The following is an 18,804-nucleotide window of genomic DNA, read 5'->3' on the forward strand; positions in this document are numbered from 1 at the left end:
AAATATTATAGGTTCGCTCACCTGATGGGGTTGTGACAGTCACAACTCCTATAGAAATTATGATAAACACTGCACTTCCGGGTATACTTCGGTGCACAAGTAGGACCCCAATCCTTTAAACAGTGTAAGAAAGACTTGCCACTCGCTTCTTCACATAGACTGAAATATTTTATTCATAGAAATTCCAGATTCAAGACGTTTCGGTGAGTAAGACCTTCGTCATCTGGGAGTTGATTACACTGCAGTAGGCAGCACTGAAAAGGTGTCTGCAGTATCCACTGCTCAGACAAGTGGCCACTTGTCTATGTGAGGAAGCGAGTGCCAAGTCTTTCTTAGGCTATGTGCCCACGATGCAGAAATGCTCGGGATTTTTCCTGAGCATTTCTGCATCTCCCTGGCAGAAAAAAAGCATGCGGATTGTACATGCGGATTGTACATGCGTTTTTCCTGCCAGGGACATGCGGATGTGAAGCGTTCTTCACATGCATTTCCGCATGCGGGTTGACAAGCGCTTTCCAAGCGATTTTAGCATCACTTGGAAAGTGCTTGACAACTTGGTCACACTATATAAATCCATGCAACCGGCATGGATTTATATAGTGTGACCTTAAAGAATGTTTAAAAATAAAAAAATAAATCTATACTTACCTTCTGATGGCCCCCGGAGTCTTGCTTCGCTCCGTCCTGGCTGCCAGCCGCTCGTGGTACACTACAATGAAGGACCTGCTGTCACATGACTATGACGTCAGCGCAGGTCCTTCAGTCCACCGCGAGCTGCCGGCAAGGGAGGACAAGCGCATCGGGGGCCATCAGAAGGTAAATATGATATTTATTTTTTATTTTATTCTTTTTTTTACATGTTCTATGGTACTCGGGTCTGGAGGAGAGTCTTCTGTCCTCCAGACCCGGGTACCATCCGCACATTGAAACGCTTGGATTCCGCATGTACATATGCAGTGATGCGGAATCCAAGCGATTCAATGCAAGTCAATGGCGGCGAAAACTCCTCGCTTCCGCAAAATAATTGGTAGTGCTGCGTTTTTTTCCACAATGATAATTCGCAGCGGAAATTTCCACAGCACATGCAGATTATCATTGGGGAACATGGCAGGCCTTCTACCATGCGTTTTTTTAAGCGTTTCTGCAGCATTTTTGCCGCTGCAGAAACTCTTAAAAGACGCATCGTGGGCACACAGCCTTACACAACTCCTATAGAAGCATGTAAAGGCTGCAGCAGGGGATGCATTGCAATAAATGAGTAATACGGTGGTTCAGAGTCCGCGCTGCCCAGGGTTCAAAGATACGATCACACACGAAGGTGAAGCATGAATGCAATTTATTATGTCAACGCATTTCAAGATTTTTCAAACCCCTTCATCAGGACCAAGCCACAGTGAACCAATCATTGTGGTTTTGGGCCTGATGCAGAGGTTTGAAAAACCTTGAAACGCGTTGACATAATAAATTGACAACTGCGCTGTCTCCCTGAGGGGGCACGGGGAGCGACAGTGATTGCAGCCGCTGCCCTCTTGTGATGCTTCATTTGAGTATCCCAGCATTCACTGGTGATACTCAAACGAATCGTCATCAGACCGGAAATAGAAAAAAAAAATACAATAGCAGTTATACAGTGTAGTTAGGGAACGGTAGGGAAATTTTAAACCAAGTATATTAGAAAATAGCTTAGATTATGGGACTAAATTGAGAGGGAGTTAGGAGCAAAATGACTTTGCCTTCGGACCACCCTTTTAATATATCCGAGTGGAAACCTGGCTTCTCTCATGTTACATGTTTGGCTGCTATCAATTTTCGTACAAGTATAAAGAAGATAAGGGGGCCGTTTCATCATTGCTTTAACACCTTTTCTATTTTTGAATGCGTTTTGCTCCTGTTTTTTTGTTTGTGCCATATTCATATTTTCATTTGTGCCGTTTTATAAAGTCACTTTTTTTTTTTTGTTATATATATATATATTTTTTTAGCTTGCAGTCGTGGACAGTGTTTAGGCTTTCCACATGCTGTCGCCTGATTCTTCATTCTTGACTTTTCTTAAAGTCACACAATTTTTTTAACATTTGAACTCCAGCCATCCTTGGAGAGAGTTTATGTATGGCAGTTTTTTGTATTGAATTTTTATGACATTTTGCGTTAAAGAGAATTTGTCAGCAGACCTTGATTCCAGTGATGTATCCCTTAGTTTAATGAGTACAGCAGTTATGACGGAATCACTGTTATCTTCCCTACAGTTCTAGATGAGCTCAGATGTTGAGCTGTGTATAATCCTACCCACATCACAGCTTTCTGTCAGTGTTGGGGGCATGGTTGGACTAGGAGGCAAGAGGCTAGTGCTTCTCTAGTGATAATCTCTTGCTGATAAAATACTGATTGTATTGAAACTGCAAAACACAGCCCAGTAAGTGACACCTCACTGTAAATCAGGGTCTCTGTTATCTATATCATGGTGCTCTCATATTACATAGCAAAAACCTGGTCACATTCCCTTTAAAAAAGTTGGACAGAAATAAAGCTAATTTTTGACTTTGCACAAAAATGATAACCATGTGTGCCATTTTGAGGTTCTTGGTGCAAAAAATTGCAATGAATTCAAGGCAAAAAAGAAAAGTGACTTAAAAGAAATGCAAGTGAATTGTTGCCGTAGTTCTGTCCCTGCGAGCAGCTGTAACTTCTTCAGCAGCATGGTGGCTGTACCTAGAGGCTTTATGTGCCCAGTCTTGTACATATCTGTTTATAGTGGCTATGCCCCTGTTGGCAGCCACAACACTTATTGAAATATTCCAGTACTTGAATAATGTCTTTATCCAATTATGAATTATTCTCTTTTTGAAGGAAAATATTGTTCAAAAACCGGCAGGGAAATGCTTTATCTCACAAAAAGAATCCCATCCTATCCTGTGTGTCTCTCTTTTGCTTCCTCCCCTGCCCAGAAGCTGTGGTATGATCAGACCATGTCCCTGCACGGTCAGACACAGCCATTACACAGTACACAGCAGGGGCACATCTATAAGATTATCTCAGCACAGGAACATTTTATTTAAACACATCCAATTATGGAAGTTATTATTATTCCAAGATCTATTGATTAAAATGAACTTTCGTTCGTGGGAAAAGCCCTTTAATATGGACACATATTGAAACGTGTATCATTGCTGAAGGAAATTTTCTGTATCTCTTGTTATATCATTTGTGTCAGTTCCTTCTGTCCATGTGTGTTCTTCCTTGTGTTTGATGTAATCATTTGGTTCCCCTCCATCTAATAATTATGTGGACTTTTCCTAATCACTTTTTTATCCATTTCTCATAACTATGCTTTCAATATGAAGGATCCAAACGTAAAAAGCACAAATCTTTTAAGAACCGTTTTAAGGTTCATGATGCTAAAAAAGGTGGGTACAATGTTTTCAATAGTAAGCATGGTTTTGCATGCAAAAGGGCAGTAGCAAAGGTAGATTTGTGAGGAAAACCAAAAATAACCGTTTTTTGGTTGAGAAGGACATAAAATGCTGATGAGCTAATCTATTTTTTTTTGAAGATCTCCTGTTTATACACCTCAATATTTTAGGAAATATTGGCGGATTTTTGTGGGGGGCGGAGATGGGGCTGGGAAGCTATTTGCTGTGGCAGAAACAGTCAATGACTTCCCTGTCTGCACTGAGAAAGCAAACATGCGCCATCTAAATATCTTAAAAGGGTTGTCCAAAATGAACAATGACATTCATGTGTTATGTCTAACTATTTAATTTAATAATCTAAACACTTTACTAATGTACTTTAATTTAAAAAAAACAAAAAAACTACCCTTCCCTCTCTAGTAGGGTTGAGCGAGTATGTTCTGTCCGAGTATGCTCGGGCGAGCTCTGAGTATTTATAGCTGCTCGGTGATGAGGTTAAATCGCTCCCGTGTGCATGATTTGCAACTGTTTGACAGCTTTATTACATGTGAGGAATGTGTAAGAAATAGACATTCCTCACATGTAATAAAGCTGTCAAACAGTCGCAAATCATGCACACGGGGGTGATTCAAGCATATCACCGAGCAGCTGTAAATACTCGGAGCTCGGCCCGAGCATACTCGGCGAAAGGGTTAATTGAACATACTCTCTCAACACTACTCTCTAGTTTTATTTTCCTGTTTTTTTTATTTCTTACTTCCAATGACTATTTGGTGGATTGGGCTAGGACTCCCAATGCTTTCTTGTCCACCCTGAAACAGAGTCATAAGTGAATCAATGGCGCAGCCTCCGCTGTACCTTGATGACGGCATGTTTCAGTTGTGGTGATGGAAAAGTGACTGCAACTTCTCTCACTCCGCCACACTTCTGTTTCAGAAGCAATGTGGACTGAAGAGCCTATTGAGAATATCCAGTACATGCTGGGAGACTCAAACGAATCTCTGTCTGTACTAAGGAAAAAAAAAAGTACGGAGTAGACGGGGAATGGTGGGACATTTTTAATCAAGGTATATTAGAAAAGTTGTTAAATGATTAAATAGTTAAACTTAGTATGAATTCCACTGTTCTTTTCAGACAACCCTTTAAAGGGACTCAGTCAACACAGACTGACTGTTCAAACCAAGTACCGCCGCTCTGCGTATCATGGTGTAAACAAGCATTTATATTCACCTTCCCACCTGCTTGTTTTCCATCCATCTCTGCCCTTCTCTTCTCTATGAAGCTAGAGCTGTCAGTCAAAGAGGAGGGGGGGGTGAAGGTTGGGGAAAACAATCAGGTGGGAAGGTGTATATAAATGCTTGTGCATGCCATGTTGCACCGAGTAGCAGTGCTTGGCTTGGACAGTCACTCTGTGCTGACAGTCCCTTTAAGTGCATTGTACACTATCGACAAGAAAATAAATCCTTAGGTTTTTTTTTTTAAAACCTTGGATAGAATTGTGTCCAGACTGACAAATTGACATATTTCTGCGCTCGGTGTTCTATTTTTCACTTCTATTCATTTTTAGGGTCAGCGTCCCTTTAACATAGACTTCATATTATCCGTATTTAATCCTTAACAAAGCATCTCTAGATGTTTCTGAAAACTCTTAAGGTTAGATCATGCCTGTTCATCACCAAATAGAGGTGGTGTTTGTGCTGATTTCTTTTGCTCTGAATTTTCTATTTCAAATCTTAATTGGCTTTTTATTGGCATTTTTAAAATGCTCAACAAGAACATCTTAGTCATCTGATGAGCCATGTGGCTGACTATCCATCATTGATTGCTTCTTGTTTGTATGTTTTTGTTATTCAAGATAAGCCAAAAGAGGAGAAGAAAGATACTTTTCTTGAAAAACTGGCAGCACAGGTTATCAAGAATCTACAGGTCAAAATCACAAACATACACATCCGTTATGAAGATGATGTAAGTCCTCAGAGCGTGTTGTGTCATTAAATCTGTGTCCTCAGTAATTATGTAACGCCTCAAATGCTATCCAAATTACTAAGGTGGGTATGTGTCGTATTGTCAACCATAAAAATGCTGTAAAACCGAAATAGGAATGAAAGTCCTGTAGATACTGGATATACAGCATGCAACAGGGCTTCTTAATCTTTTCCTCCTGTGGCCTCATTAGTTAGAATGTTGTGAGGGCCGGACCTTACCAATGGTCGTAATCTGTGCTGAATTCTATACAAAACTGCTCATTTTATCATTTCTCGAATCAGTGTAAAAGGTGAATAAATCTACGCCTGAATGTAAATGTTTTTGCATTGTATTCATAGATTACTGATGTCAGTATTCCAGTGTCTGTAGGAGTGACCCTCGCTGAGCTAAGTCTCCAGGTAAAGTACTGCTTGTGCAGGATTTCTAACCACTTCTACTAATACACTGTGTGCAGAATTATTAGGCAAGTTGTATTTTAGAGGATTATTTTTATTATTGATCAACAACTATGTTCTCAATCAACCCAAAAGACTCATAAATATCCAAGCTTAATATTTTTGGAAGTTGGAGTGTTTTTTTTTTAGATTTGGCTATCTTAGGAGGATATCCGTTTGTGCAGATAACTATTACTGTGCAGAATTATTAGGCAACTTAATAAAAACCAAATATAATCCTATCTCACTTGTTTATTTTCACCAGGTAAACCAATATCTGTGCACAAAATTTAGAAATAAACATTTCTGACATGCAAAAACAAAAACCAAAACAATTCGTGATCAATATAGCCACCTTTCTTTATGATGACACTCAACAGCCTTCCATCCATAGATTCTGTCAGTTACTTGATCTGTTTTCGATCAACATTGTGTGCAGCAGCCACCACAGCCTCCCAGACACTGTTCCTAGAGGTGTACTGTTTTCCCTCCCTGTAGATCTCACATTTTATGATGGACCACCGGTTCTCTATGGGGTTCAGATCAGGTGAACAAGGGGGCCATGTCATTATTTTTTCTTCTTATAGACCTTTACTGGCCAGCCACGCTGTGGAGTAGTTGGATGCATGTGATGGAGCATTGTCCTGCTTGAAAATCATGTTTTTCTTGAACGATACCGACTTCTTCCTGTACCACTGCTTGAAGAAGTTGTCTTCCAGAAACTGGCAGTAGGTCTGGGAGTTGAGCTTCACTCCATCCTCAACCCGAAAAGGTCCCACAAGTTCATCTTTGATGATACCAGCCCATACCAGTACCCCTCCTCCACCTTGCAGGCGTCTGAGTCGGAGTAGAGCTCTCTGCCCTTTACTGATCCAGCCTCTGGCCCATCCATCTGGCCCATCAAGAGTCACTCTCATTTCATCAGTCCATAAAACCTTTGAAAAATCAGTCTTAAGATATTTCTTGGCCCATTCTTGACTTTTTATCTTATGTTTCTTGTTCAAAGGTGGTCGTTTTTTAGCCTTCCGTACCTTGGCCATGTCCCTGAGTATCGCACACCTTGTGCTTTTTGATCCAGTAACGTTGCCGCTCTGAAATATGGCAAAACTGTTGGCGAATAGCATCTTGGCAGCTTCACGCTTGATTTTCCTCAATTCATGGGCAGTTATTTTGTGCCTTTTTTGGCCAACACGCTTCTTGTGACCCTGTTGGCTATTTGCCATGAAACGCTTGATTGTTCGGTGATCACGCTTCAAAAGTTTGGAAATTTCAAGACTGCTGCATCCCTCTGCAAGACACCTCACAATTTTGGACTTTTCAGAGCCCGTCAAATCTCTCTTCTGACCCCTTTTGCCAAAGGAAAGGAAGTTGCCTAATAATTAAGCACACCTTATATAGGGTGTTAATGTCATTAGACAACACCCCTCCTCATTACAGAGATGCACATCACCAGATTTACTTAATCGGTAGTTGGCTCTCAAGCCTATGCAGCTTGGAGTAGGACCACATGTATAAAAAGTATCATGTGATCAAAATACTCATTTGCCTAATAATTCTGCACATAGTGTAGATACTTGAGCTTTTAAATCTTGGCTGATCTGTTTACTACACTAATTTGGTTTCTCTAAACCCAATCGGAGAAACAAAATTTAAAATGCAAGTGTAAACTGTGCATAAGAGAACAAGTACCGTATTTTTTGGATTATAAGACCCAATGGACCATAAGACGCACCTACGTTTTAGAGGAGGAAAATAGAAAAAAAATTTAAGCAAAAAATGTGCTAATGACACTGTTTTAGGGTTAATGTCCCCCAATTCTGTTAATATCCCCCATCCTGGTATATATGGCCCCCTCCTTCCTGTTATGTGGCCCCTCATCCCCATCTTGATATGTGTGGCACCCCTCATCCCCATCCTGGTATGCGTGGCACCCCTCATCCCCATCCTGGTATGCGTGGCACCCCTCATCCCCATCCTGGTATGCGTGGCACCCCTCATCCCCATCCTGGTATGCGTGGCACCCCTCATCCCCATCCTGGTATGCGTGGCACCCCTCATCCCCATCCTAGTATGCGTGGCACCCCTCATCCCCATCCTAGTATGCGTGGCACCCCTCATCCCCATCCTAGTATGCGTGGCACCCCTCATCCCCATCCTGGTATGCGTGGCACCCCTCATCCCCATCCTGATATGCGTGGCACCCCTCATCCCCATCCTGGTATGCGTGGCACCCCTCATCCCCATCCTGGTATGCGTGGCACCCCTCATCCCCATCCTGGTATGCGTGGCACCCCTCATCCCCATCCTGGTATGCGTGGCACCCCTCATCCCCATCCTGGTATGCGTGGCACCCCTCATCCCCATCCTGGTATGCGTGGCACCCCTCATCCCCATCCTGGTATGCGTGGCACCCTTCATCCCCATCCTGGTATGCGTGGCACCCTTCATCCCCATCCTGGTATGCGTGGCACCCTTCATCCCCATCCTGGTATGCGTGGCACCCTTCATCCCCATCCTGGTATGCGTGGCACCCTTCATCCCCATCCTGGTATGCATGGCACCCCTCATCCCCATCCTGATATGCGTGGCACCCTTCATCCCCATCCTGGTATGCGTGGCACCCTTCATCCCCATCCTGGTATGCGTGGCACCCTTCATCCCCATCCTGGTATGCGTGGCACCCTTCATCCCCATCCTGGTATGCGTGGCACCCTTCATCCCCATCCTGGTATGCTTGGCACCCCCTGATCCCCCATCACGCTGCATACACAAAAATAACCAATTATACTCGCCTCCTATCTCCTCCAGTGCTGCTTCCCGCTCTGCTGCCGACACTCTCACTGTGTGAAGCATGCATGGCGTTACTGCCATGCGCTCTCACACAGTGTGACATGCTGTGCCGGAATAGTCACTGCTCCCCATGCCGGGACACTGTGCGTGGGGAGCAGTGACCATTCACTCACCTTAATAGCGGGCACACTGTACCCGCAGCACGGCTCCTGCTGCTGCCGGCGGTCTGTTTGCCCTCTATTAAAGACCATTAATATTCACTACAACCCATGGGAGTGGATTGTAGTGAATATTCATGGTCTTTAATAGCGGGCACACAGACCGCAGAGTGGTGTGCGTGCTATTAAGGAAAATGAATATTCATTGCTCTCCACGCCTATGGGCATGGGGAGCCGTGAATATTCATTTTCTTTAGCAGCTGGCACGGCATAGGCTGCAGCAGGCGGCTGCTGCCTCCTGTGCCCCGCTCCCCCCCACCACTCACAGCCATAGGTATATAGTACGGGGCACAGTTGGGACTATAAGACGCACCCCCCACTTTCCTCCAAAATTTTGGAGGAAAAAAGTGCGTCAGTCTGAAAAATATGGTATAAGAAATGTAATCATGTAGACGGGGTGAAGAACTCTTGGTAAAGATATTTGGCTGTAATTCTGTGTGCTTTTGCCTAGAAGATTGAATCTCACAGATTCAGAGTCATGACCAGCAACCACAACCTTTCTCTAGATTTCTAAACCTAAAATTTCCATGAGGCTTTAAAGATACATTTTTGATATCTTGTGGTTTTCCTGCATTGACTTAGTTGGAATTAAGAGAAAACTGCTCAGGTGAAGTGCCACTGTTATTGAATCTGCCTAATAAGTGCGGCCAGAAGTTTTAGGTAATAATCTGATTTCTAGTTAGCTCTTAAACTGTTTTGGATACTTTCCTACATTTTCACCAAGCTCATGTCAGAAGATATAATTAAAGATCTGATTTCTTTTGTTTTTCTGACAGACATCCAATGAATCCTGGACACCAAGCATATTAAATGAAGCTTCTAAAGTAATATACAAGGTAATCATTTTAACAATGAGAAATTATTTTAGTATCACCTAAATAATTGTGATGGTGGCATTTAAAGAGAATGTGCCATTAGAACATTACTTACTATTTCAAGAAGCACTCCCATCAAAATTTATATATTTTTTAATATATTGCAATCTTTATATTATGTAGCACTGTGTACTTACAATTGCTCATTTTGCCTTTCTACCCAGCTAATTCTTCTATTTTCCTTAAGGTCGATGACATCACATGACTAAAAACTGACTAGCTGAATCCTTGTAAGTTCTGTGTAGAAACAGGAGGTCAATTTTCCCTGTATGAGTCATCAGTCACTGCAAAGTCCCTGGCAGAAGGGAGGAGTTTGCAGCTGGGTCAGGAGCTGAAGAGGGGAATGATAAATTCAGGTATAAGAGACTCCCTATTTCTACATAGAGCAGAGAAAAGAGAAGAATTACCTGGGTAGAAAGGCAAAATGAGCAATTGTACGTACATAGATACATATGATATGAGGATTGCAATATGCTAAGAGGATAAAAACCTTGATGGGAGTGCTACTTTTATTTAGGTTATTTTAAATATTTTTTATATTTTTATATCCCGATCTGTAAAAAAGAACCAATAGACAGATAGAAAGGTTATTTTGTCATGGTTGATAAGCACACATGAATTCGCCAATTTATGTGCCAAGTACCTCCCATTTTTATAAATCTATTCCATATAGCAGTAATGCAGTTTAATATATTCATTGTTGGCATACATCTTGGCGCTTACGGCGTGCTGCTATATTCTTTTGTTTGCATATTATGCAGTCGTGGCAGCTTGCACCTGTTCCCACTTTCTTTATTCTGTGCTGAGGTGCTGGTCGTTTTTTTGTAGATGCATAGATAGATATATAATACACATGTCCACACGTATATAATACACACCCAATATGGCCACTCCTGACAAAATAGCCAGATAAATATAAAGCCAAATACTTTACTGCTAATTTGTATATACACACTATGTTATAATGCATATTTAACATTTTGTTTTTGCAATTGACTAGAATATATATATATTTTTTTCCTAGTTGGTTCGCCTGGATTGTTTTAGCACCTACTGGAATGTGAACAGCAAAGTATATTACCATCAGTCGTGTGAGAAGATACTGGTAAATATCGTACACTCCAATCGCTTTTAAATCGCGCGACACATTTTCTGGAGTGTGGGTTTTGTGTTTGTGAAACAGGCAAACGTGTCATTTAAAGGGAACCTATCAGCTAATTCATGCTGCTGGTGGTTTTTCCTCACCTGCTCAGCTAGACTATTATGTCTGTCCCTCCGTGTGTGTCTAGGGAGAGACCTGTCAGTCTAGCGCGGCGGGCGGTGTGACGCAAGCAGGGCATGCCTCATTCACTAGTCACATACTCTCCGCCATGTGAGTTAGCATCACTAACAGTCTTAGATATATGTTGCCCATAGTTCAGGCAGCATGAACCAGCTGAAAGGTTTCATTAAAATTGTTCATGTACCATTATCAGTCTTTGCAGCACATATCAATAGTTTGTAAAAAGCTATATTGTCAATAATACATGCATCGCTTTTTATTCAAATGTTCTGCTCAGCACTAAGGAATATTAATATTTATACATTTTTAATAAATATGGTGCTGTCACTTGCACCTTTTTTCTGATGCACTGATCCCTACAAATTGTTGCTTTTGATTTGATATATAAGCCCCTTTGTGCTAAGATGACTCCCTAACTAAGAGCTGGAATTAGGAATGTCCGTGAAGTGGAAGCATTGCCCCCAGGTAGTATATTTCTCTTAAATTACTAATATTTAGTTTTGATTTTATTTTAATTAGTTTTATGATTCTTGTAGATTTTCTTGTCCTTATTTCAGCTATATATGTTTAATCTTTGTATACTTTATGATATGTTAGGCTACTGTTGCTAATTGGTGTCTGCTTTTAATCAATACTTTTTTAGTAGAAAGTTCTAGACTGGTACAATCAGGATTTATTGCTGGACATATTAGTTTAATGTCCCTGTTATCGCTGTGGGTTAATGAATAACAATAAGCGTGGACTGGCTTGTTCCAGCTGTATATCTTACACATATGGAAAAGGTGTGGACGGATAACGTATTGCAGCAAGCTGTAACCCCTTCCTGACTTCTGCTGTACATGTGCAGCACATGTGGGGTGTGGGTTTCGGATGCATTAAAAAGCAATTCAAACCTTCTTTGTACCCTAAATTGTGCCAATTACAAACGTCTGCACTTCATAACAAAAAATTTCAAGTTATGGGTCTCAGAGTAGGAGGACACAAACCATATTTTACACAATTGTAAAAAAAAAAATTGATTGCCTTAAAAAAAAATAAAAAAAAATTTGTTATTACTATAATCGTGTAGGTCCTTTTTACTGTACGATAAAATGCTGTAAATGGAGAACTCAGCTGCAGATTTGAAGGTTTGTCGTCGTTTCACTTCATTCCCTCCCTTTCCCCCATTTTCCGTACATTATATGGCCAAAATAAATGGTGTTATTTAGAACTTCAGCTCAAAAAATAGGCGCTCATAAGGCAGTCCATTGAAAAAGTAAAGTTTATGGCTCTTGGAAGCAGAAGAAAAATAAAAAAATGAAGGCGCAAAATCTGAAAATTGTGGCTCGAAGAGGCTGTTCAATTTTTAACTTCTCAGAAGGTGTGTGATGAAACCCAATCACCAGTACTCATCACATCCCCACCTGTTTCCATTTACTTCTGGGCAGATGTTTATTGCTGTCGAAATGCTGCAAAGACTGCCGTGGCTAATCACTGACCATGCTGAATAATTGGCCAGAGTCTATCTCCAGGTTTTTTGCATTTGCCCTTTATTTTACAAAGCAAGTTACGTTTGTCATCTTGTCCTCCGCTCCCTGATGATGTAATGGTGTGCAGATTGAATTGGTCAGTGGGGCGCTAGAAACTGGATAAGGCGCTGGAAAAGGATAAAACAAACCTCTTTATTGAAGTTCTAATGCCCACAACGCGTTTCTGCAGCGGTCTCCTGCCTTCATCAGGTGGAGATGATGTAATATCAGACCATTGCCATCAGTCTGTAATAAAGCCAGCTGATTTCATGGGTATCTTGGAAACACTACTCAGCTTTTGGCTCTCCAGCAAGCTTATCAGTTCCACCGTATGTGCATTCATCTAGCAACCACAGATGCTGAAGAGCAGGACGTTTTTAACTTTTATATGAAAACTGCTGCCCAGATGGTAAAAGGTGTTGTAACTGATAGCAGCAAGTCCTATTTTTAATTAGGGGGTTAAAACTAGCAGTTTTAATTATTCTACTGGTAGAGCAGTAGGCTTATACTATGTTCATATGATATTTTATTTAATATGAATATATCAATATACTGGTTTATTGAGCAATGCAATTAATGAAAGACTAGATAATTTTAGCCAAGGTATGTAACAAACTAAAGCAACTCGCTAAAAGAAGACTTAAAATAGAACATACAGATAAAGGCTGAACACCCAATAAAGAAAATATAAAGCTTTATTTACATAGCGATCGCGACCAGTACATCTAAAAACTATGGAAATTGTCCAAAGATATGGAGGTACTGGGTCTTGGCCTATGATGGGACTAAAAAAATACCCACCTCAAATGGATAATGAAAAACTCAGACTTGAGACAATATTTTACTGCAGTATGTCCATATGATGGAGCTATGTGCATTAGTGTGTTATACAGATTGTGCCATCAGTGGAAGTTTATGCCAATATTTAAGTTCAAGGTCTTTAGTGTATTATGTAAAAAACAAATACACACATGGAAGTGAGGAACACTGTATGCTTAACCCAGTAGTGATACAGCAAGTATCCGTAGAAGAAAGGTCATGTCAGAGTCTCCAAAATTAAACCATATGGGGACCACTACTCTTGGTGTCCTAACATGCAAATGTTGGATAATTGATGTGACATTGAGACAGACATTAATTTTCCATATGAGTGGACAAAATCCAGCATGCCAGATTCTTCTTTCCTCTGACACCTGTTGTACTCCATTGACTTGCATATACTTTGGATGGTTGGTTTTTAATTGCATTTGATTGGTTTGGCACCTTACATGGGTTGTCAGGTCATCAAATATCGATCTACATGATGGGTCGTCCATAGCAGATTGATGGGGCCTGACACACAGCGCCCCTACTGATCAGTTGTTTCTTTTTATTACTGCCTGTGGCTGCATGTAGACATTTTGCACAGAGTTCCATATAAAGTGCGGCAGGTACCGCCAGCCTTTGCAGTCTACTACAGCACAATGTCTGTGCAAAAGCATGGGAGCTGTGCTGAGTACCAGGCAGCGGCCGCTACACTCTCAATGGAGCAAAAAAACAGCTAATTGGTGGGGATGCTGGATGTCGGACCACCATTGATCTGCTATTAATCCCATATCCTGTTAATGGGTCATCAAATACTTCTTCCCAGACAACATCTTTTAAGGCATGACAAAGGCTTTGGAATTAACTTTTTAAATTGTATAATATCTGAGTTGTTTCTGTTTACTTTACTAATTACTTTGTTTTCAGGAGGAAACATCCTCATTACTGCAGGGCTTTACCTAAGCACAGTTTATAAATCCTGTTTGGGTAGCGGAGTATGTTATCTCCACTTTACATGTGGGGCTTCAGTATCAGGCCACGTTCATACATTCAGTATTTGGTCAGTATTTCACATCAGTATTTGTAAGCCCAAACCAGGAGTGGGTGATAAATGCAGAGGTGATGACATGTTTCTGTTATACTTCTGACTGTTCCTCTCCTGGTTTTGGCTTACACATACTGAGGTAAAAACTCCCCAAGTACTCAACGTGTGCACGTGGCCTTATACTGGTTAGCAGGCTTTGTTCTTCCCACCGTTCTTGTTATCATTAATTTCTAAGAAACCACTACCTGGAATAAGTGTTTAATGTTGTCACCTGTATTGTATCCCTAATAAACGGCAATATGTATCTTCTTCCTGTTCTGTCCTGAAACAGCCGGTCTCTGTTCACTGTTGGTGCCACTATTTATTTGCACTGTTGGCGCTTACGTCAAACCACGGAAAACTTGTTTATCGAGTTTGAAGCTTTAATCTCCATTTGACACAGATGCTGTCAGACTGTGTGAACAGGGGGTGCTGAAGTTATATTAAAATGTAATTGCATTTCTCAGTAATTGTGAAATTACCAACATAAATACTTGTTTTTTCATATGTAAATCAGCCCACATTGATGCCATGTTTCTCCTTTGGCTATAGCCAGTCTCCTCCTGTTTCAATAGTGTATTTGATAATTGTGATACCATGTTACACAGGATGTTTGACTCGGGTTTGCATATTAAGGAAGCTTTTTGTCACTGAGATTTAAATATTATCCTACTGAATTTAAAAGGAAACGTTTCCCCGCTAAACAGGGACGGTGTTTCTTGCATTTGCTATTTAGTTATCATTTACATAGTATACTTTTTCAATTTCTTTTTTGTTTAGGTTTTATTTTATTTTTAATAATCATTTGATAACATGCTAAATTTTATTTTATTTTTTTTTTTTTATTTGTAGGCTGATCTGAAATCTGGGGTTATGTCTTATCGTAAAAAACCTTTAGACTACCAGTATAGTAAGTGTCTTTTTTTAGTCTTTAAAACAAAATGTGTTCTATACTTGTTGTTAAATGTGTTTAGACTTATTAAGGCAGAGTTATTAATATGATCTGAAAGTTAGTTAGATGGGATAAAACTAGATCATGCATTCAGAAACTGTGCCAAATGTATCACCTTGATATTTGACTAAAGAGAAGAAGGAACCCACCACCACACTGGGGATTTTCAGTAGACCTATTTTTGGAGAGACAATAAGGCTATGTGCACACGGTTAGTTTTTTATGCATTTTTGATGTGGTAAATCCACGTGGAATCGGCCTCAAAAGCGCACTGCAAACCTTATTTCAGCATTTTCTATGAAATTATGCAAGATCTGTGCACATGATCAAGATTTTTCCTTACAGAATATCATGTGCGTTAAAAAAAGCAGCATGTCCGTTCTTTTTGCGTTTTGGCCTGCGTTTTTCCTATACAATGCATTGGAAGAAATACATGGCAAATCTGCAGGCAAAAACGCTGCGGAATTTCTGCAGCATTTTTGCTGCCAAGAGGTGCAGGAATGCTGCAGAAATTTCTGCAAGCAAATACTGATCGTGCGCACATACCCTAAAGGTCCGTGCATGGAGGAACAACATGTCAAGCCCGGGCATAGGCAGTGATCTATGGAAGGAGCAAACTTGAATGTAGGACTCCTGCACTGAAGAGAGACAGCAAAATCCAAACCAACAATGTCATTTCATTTAAAATCAAAAGTGGGTGTGCATTCAATTAAAAAAAAAATCCTGCTCTTTTCAGATAAATGCTTATTCATAACGTAAAAAATGAAAAAAGGGCCTATTTCTATCAAAGACTCATAAGCCTAGACTGTTTTAATGGGCATTCACCACTTTTGTTGGTCTTTGTTTAACAGCAATAAAGTTTGGAATTTAAAGGGGATATCTGGGACTTTGAAAAATGTGCCTAAGCTCTAACAGGCATGTAGTTGCTAACAGAGGCCACTACCTGCTGGTCACTGACCGCTCCTGTCTGAGATTCAGCTGCTCCCTGTCAACAGAGCAGCAGTTCCTCTTCCTGTTGAAAGGGCGGGACTACTGGTGTCATGCTGATTGACAGACGGCTTCCCCCAATTAGGCAGCAGAGAGCAGGCTGTCAATCAGCATGACACCAGTAGTCCTGCCCTGTCAGCAGGAAAAGAAACTGCTGCTTTGTTGACGTGACGTCAGCGGAAGTCTATGACCGCCCTGTGCCGGCAGAGAACGGCGTCGGGCACAACAGGTAGGTGGGTAGCAACTCACTGCATGTTACTGATTAGGCAGATTTTTTTCTTTTTTTTTCAGTCCTCGTTATATTATTTAATGACCTACACCCCTACAGTGCTAGAGATCTACATTTAAAAAGAACCTGATACAGGTTTCCCAACTCGCCGGCTGCCGTGTGTTTCAGGCGCCGGCTGCCGTGTGTTTCAGGCGCCGGCTGCCGTGTGGGTCAGGCGCCGGCTGCCGTGTGGGTCAGGCGCCGGCTGCCGTGTGGGTCAGGCGCCGGCTGCCGTGTGGGTCAGGCGCCGGCTGCCGTGTGGGTCAGGCGCCGGCTGCCGTGTGCTTCAGGCGCCGGCTGCCGTGTGCTTCAGGCGCCGGCTGCCGTGTGCTTCAGGCGCCGGATGCTGTATGTGTCAGCCAGGTATGTTTGATTCTGAAATCCTGCGGCGTTTCAGAGTAGAATATATGTAAATAGCTGCTGGGGACTGAGACCTTGCTATAGACTAGCCGGACAGCCAAGTCCCTGGCGTCTTTTACCTGCCCGCTACCCTGGATTGCTAGGTCACTGCTTATGTGCACATATAGGCGGAGACCTGTCAATCCTGGGAGTGCTCCGGGAGAGAAGCTGCCAGGAACCCTGTCTGGCTAGTCTATAGCGTGGTTCGGTCGCCGATAGCTTTTAAGGTATATTTTTCTCTGACATGCCGCAGCGTTTCAGAGTCAAACATACCTAGCTGAGTTTATACAGCGAGTGCCTGATGCACGCTGCCCACTGATCGGCCAGTATCTATCAGCTGTCAGGGTCACTTACGTTTGATTAGTATATTTGACACACATCTTGATGCCTTTTGTTTAGTAATGCTCTCCTAGTGTCATTGTATGTTGTGATTCCTCATTTATGATGTGTACAACCTTTTCTGTTTTTTGTTTGCTAAAGCTAATTGACTGTAAAAAAAATAAATTGTAATGTTATATTTTTTGCATGAAGCTTCATTTCTTCTTATTATTCTGATTTTTAACACTGAGTGCTTGCAGGGAAGCTGTCACCAGTTTTTTGCTACCCTATCTAAGAGCGGCATGATGTATGACAGAGACCCTAATTCCAGCAATGTATAACTTACTTTACCGGTTGCTTCAGTTTTACTTGCTGCAAATCTAACATGTAGTCCGCCATACTCATGAGCTAAGTATACCCCCACCCACACCACTGATTAACAGCTTTCTGTGTACATTGTTCATAGGCAGAAAGCTTCCAATCAGTGGTGGGGGCCGGGTTATACAGAGCTCATAAGTTTGTAGGACTACATGATAGCAGGTTTACTAGTTCTCTAGTGATAATCTGCTGATGCAAGTTATTTTATCAATACTACAGCAAACAACCCAGTAAGTGACATATTCCTAAAATCAGAGTATGTTTTTATATTATGCTGCTCACAAATTTAGGTGGCAAAAACCTAGTGATATTGCTATTCAAGGTGTTGCCTCTGAAATCAGCAGCTGCAAGCCCTTGCTGTATCGTGTCTGTATACTCAATTATAGGTGACTTATGCTTCCCTCCCGGCCGGGAGTTGTGTTACGTGCCGGCCATGAACTGGTGCAGCACTGCACGGTCAGACACAGCCATTACACAGTACACAGCGAGGGCACATTTATAAGATTATCTCAGCACAGGAACATTTTATTTAAACACATTCAATTGTAGAACTTATATTATTATTACAAGATCTATTAATTAAAATGTACTTTGTATGTGGGACAACCCTTTTAATGATATCTGCTCACCAAATACCAGCTCACTCATTCATTCAACTTAGTTTTAAGACTCATTTACATGGGCCGCCTGCAGCCATTAAAGGATCACAAATTGCATTCATGCAAACTGATCAGTAGTGGACAAACCAAGTATGCTTACATGCACATTATTTGTTAATACAAAATGATGTGCTGCCAAGAACAGTGATTTTTAAAGCGTAACCATTATTATAATTTTTATTTAATAAATCATCAGTACAGAGGAAAATAAGCAACTTTGTAAGATATCTTATCAGAGAAATCTGCTTCTTTATTCTTCTGGAATGATCTTTCACACACAGTATATGGTAAAATCAGTATTTAGTAAGGACAGATTTTCCCAATTCTGAGATAGATAACAATTGGTGCTTCTAAAATTTTATGCACAAGGGAGGAATGAGAAGTTGTTACAGACAGATACAGGCATTCTTCTGTACAAATTCATGAAACAGTTACAGTTTCCATAGAACTTT

At 41.2% G+C, this 18,804-nt stretch overlaps 1 protein-coding gene across 4 annotated transcripts in view; it reads left to right on the forward strand.

Moving 5' to 3' along the window:
• Positions 1 to 18,804, forward strand: part of VPS13C (vacuolar protein sorting 13 homolog C) — a 328,945-nt gene that overhangs the window by 70,779 nt on the left and 239,362 nt on the right. For 3 of the 4 annotated variants that reach the window (XM_073652734.1, XM_073652732.1, XM_073652731.1), the window contains exons 7-12: positions 3,342 to 3,404; positions 5,266 to 5,375; positions 5,735 to 5,794; positions 9,615 to 9,674; positions 10,738 to 10,818; positions 15,244 to 15,301. In XM_073652734.1, the coding sequence (XP_073508835.1) occupies positions 3,342 to 3,404; positions 5,266 to 5,375; positions 5,735 to 5,794; positions 9,615 to 9,674; positions 10,738 to 10,818; positions 15,244 to 15,301 (432 nt within the window). The remainder of the gene's footprint in view (positions 1 to 3,341; positions 3,405 to 5,265; positions 5,376 to 5,734; positions 5,795 to 9,614; positions 9,675 to 10,737; positions 10,819 to 15,243; positions 15,302 to 18,804) is intronic. The other variant, XM_073652733.1, reaches the window with a different exon arrangement.

The sequence above is a fragment of the Phyllobates terribilis genome, unplaced genomic scaffold (assembly GCF_046119375.1).
Source record: "Phyllobates terribilis strain yellow unplaced genomic scaffold, ASM4611937v1 Scaffold_11__3_contigs__length_659146591, whole genome shotgun sequence".
In the NCBI taxonomy this organism is placed as follows: Eukaryota; Metazoa; Chordata; class Amphibia; order Anura; family Dendrobatidae; genus Phyllobates; species Phyllobates terribilis.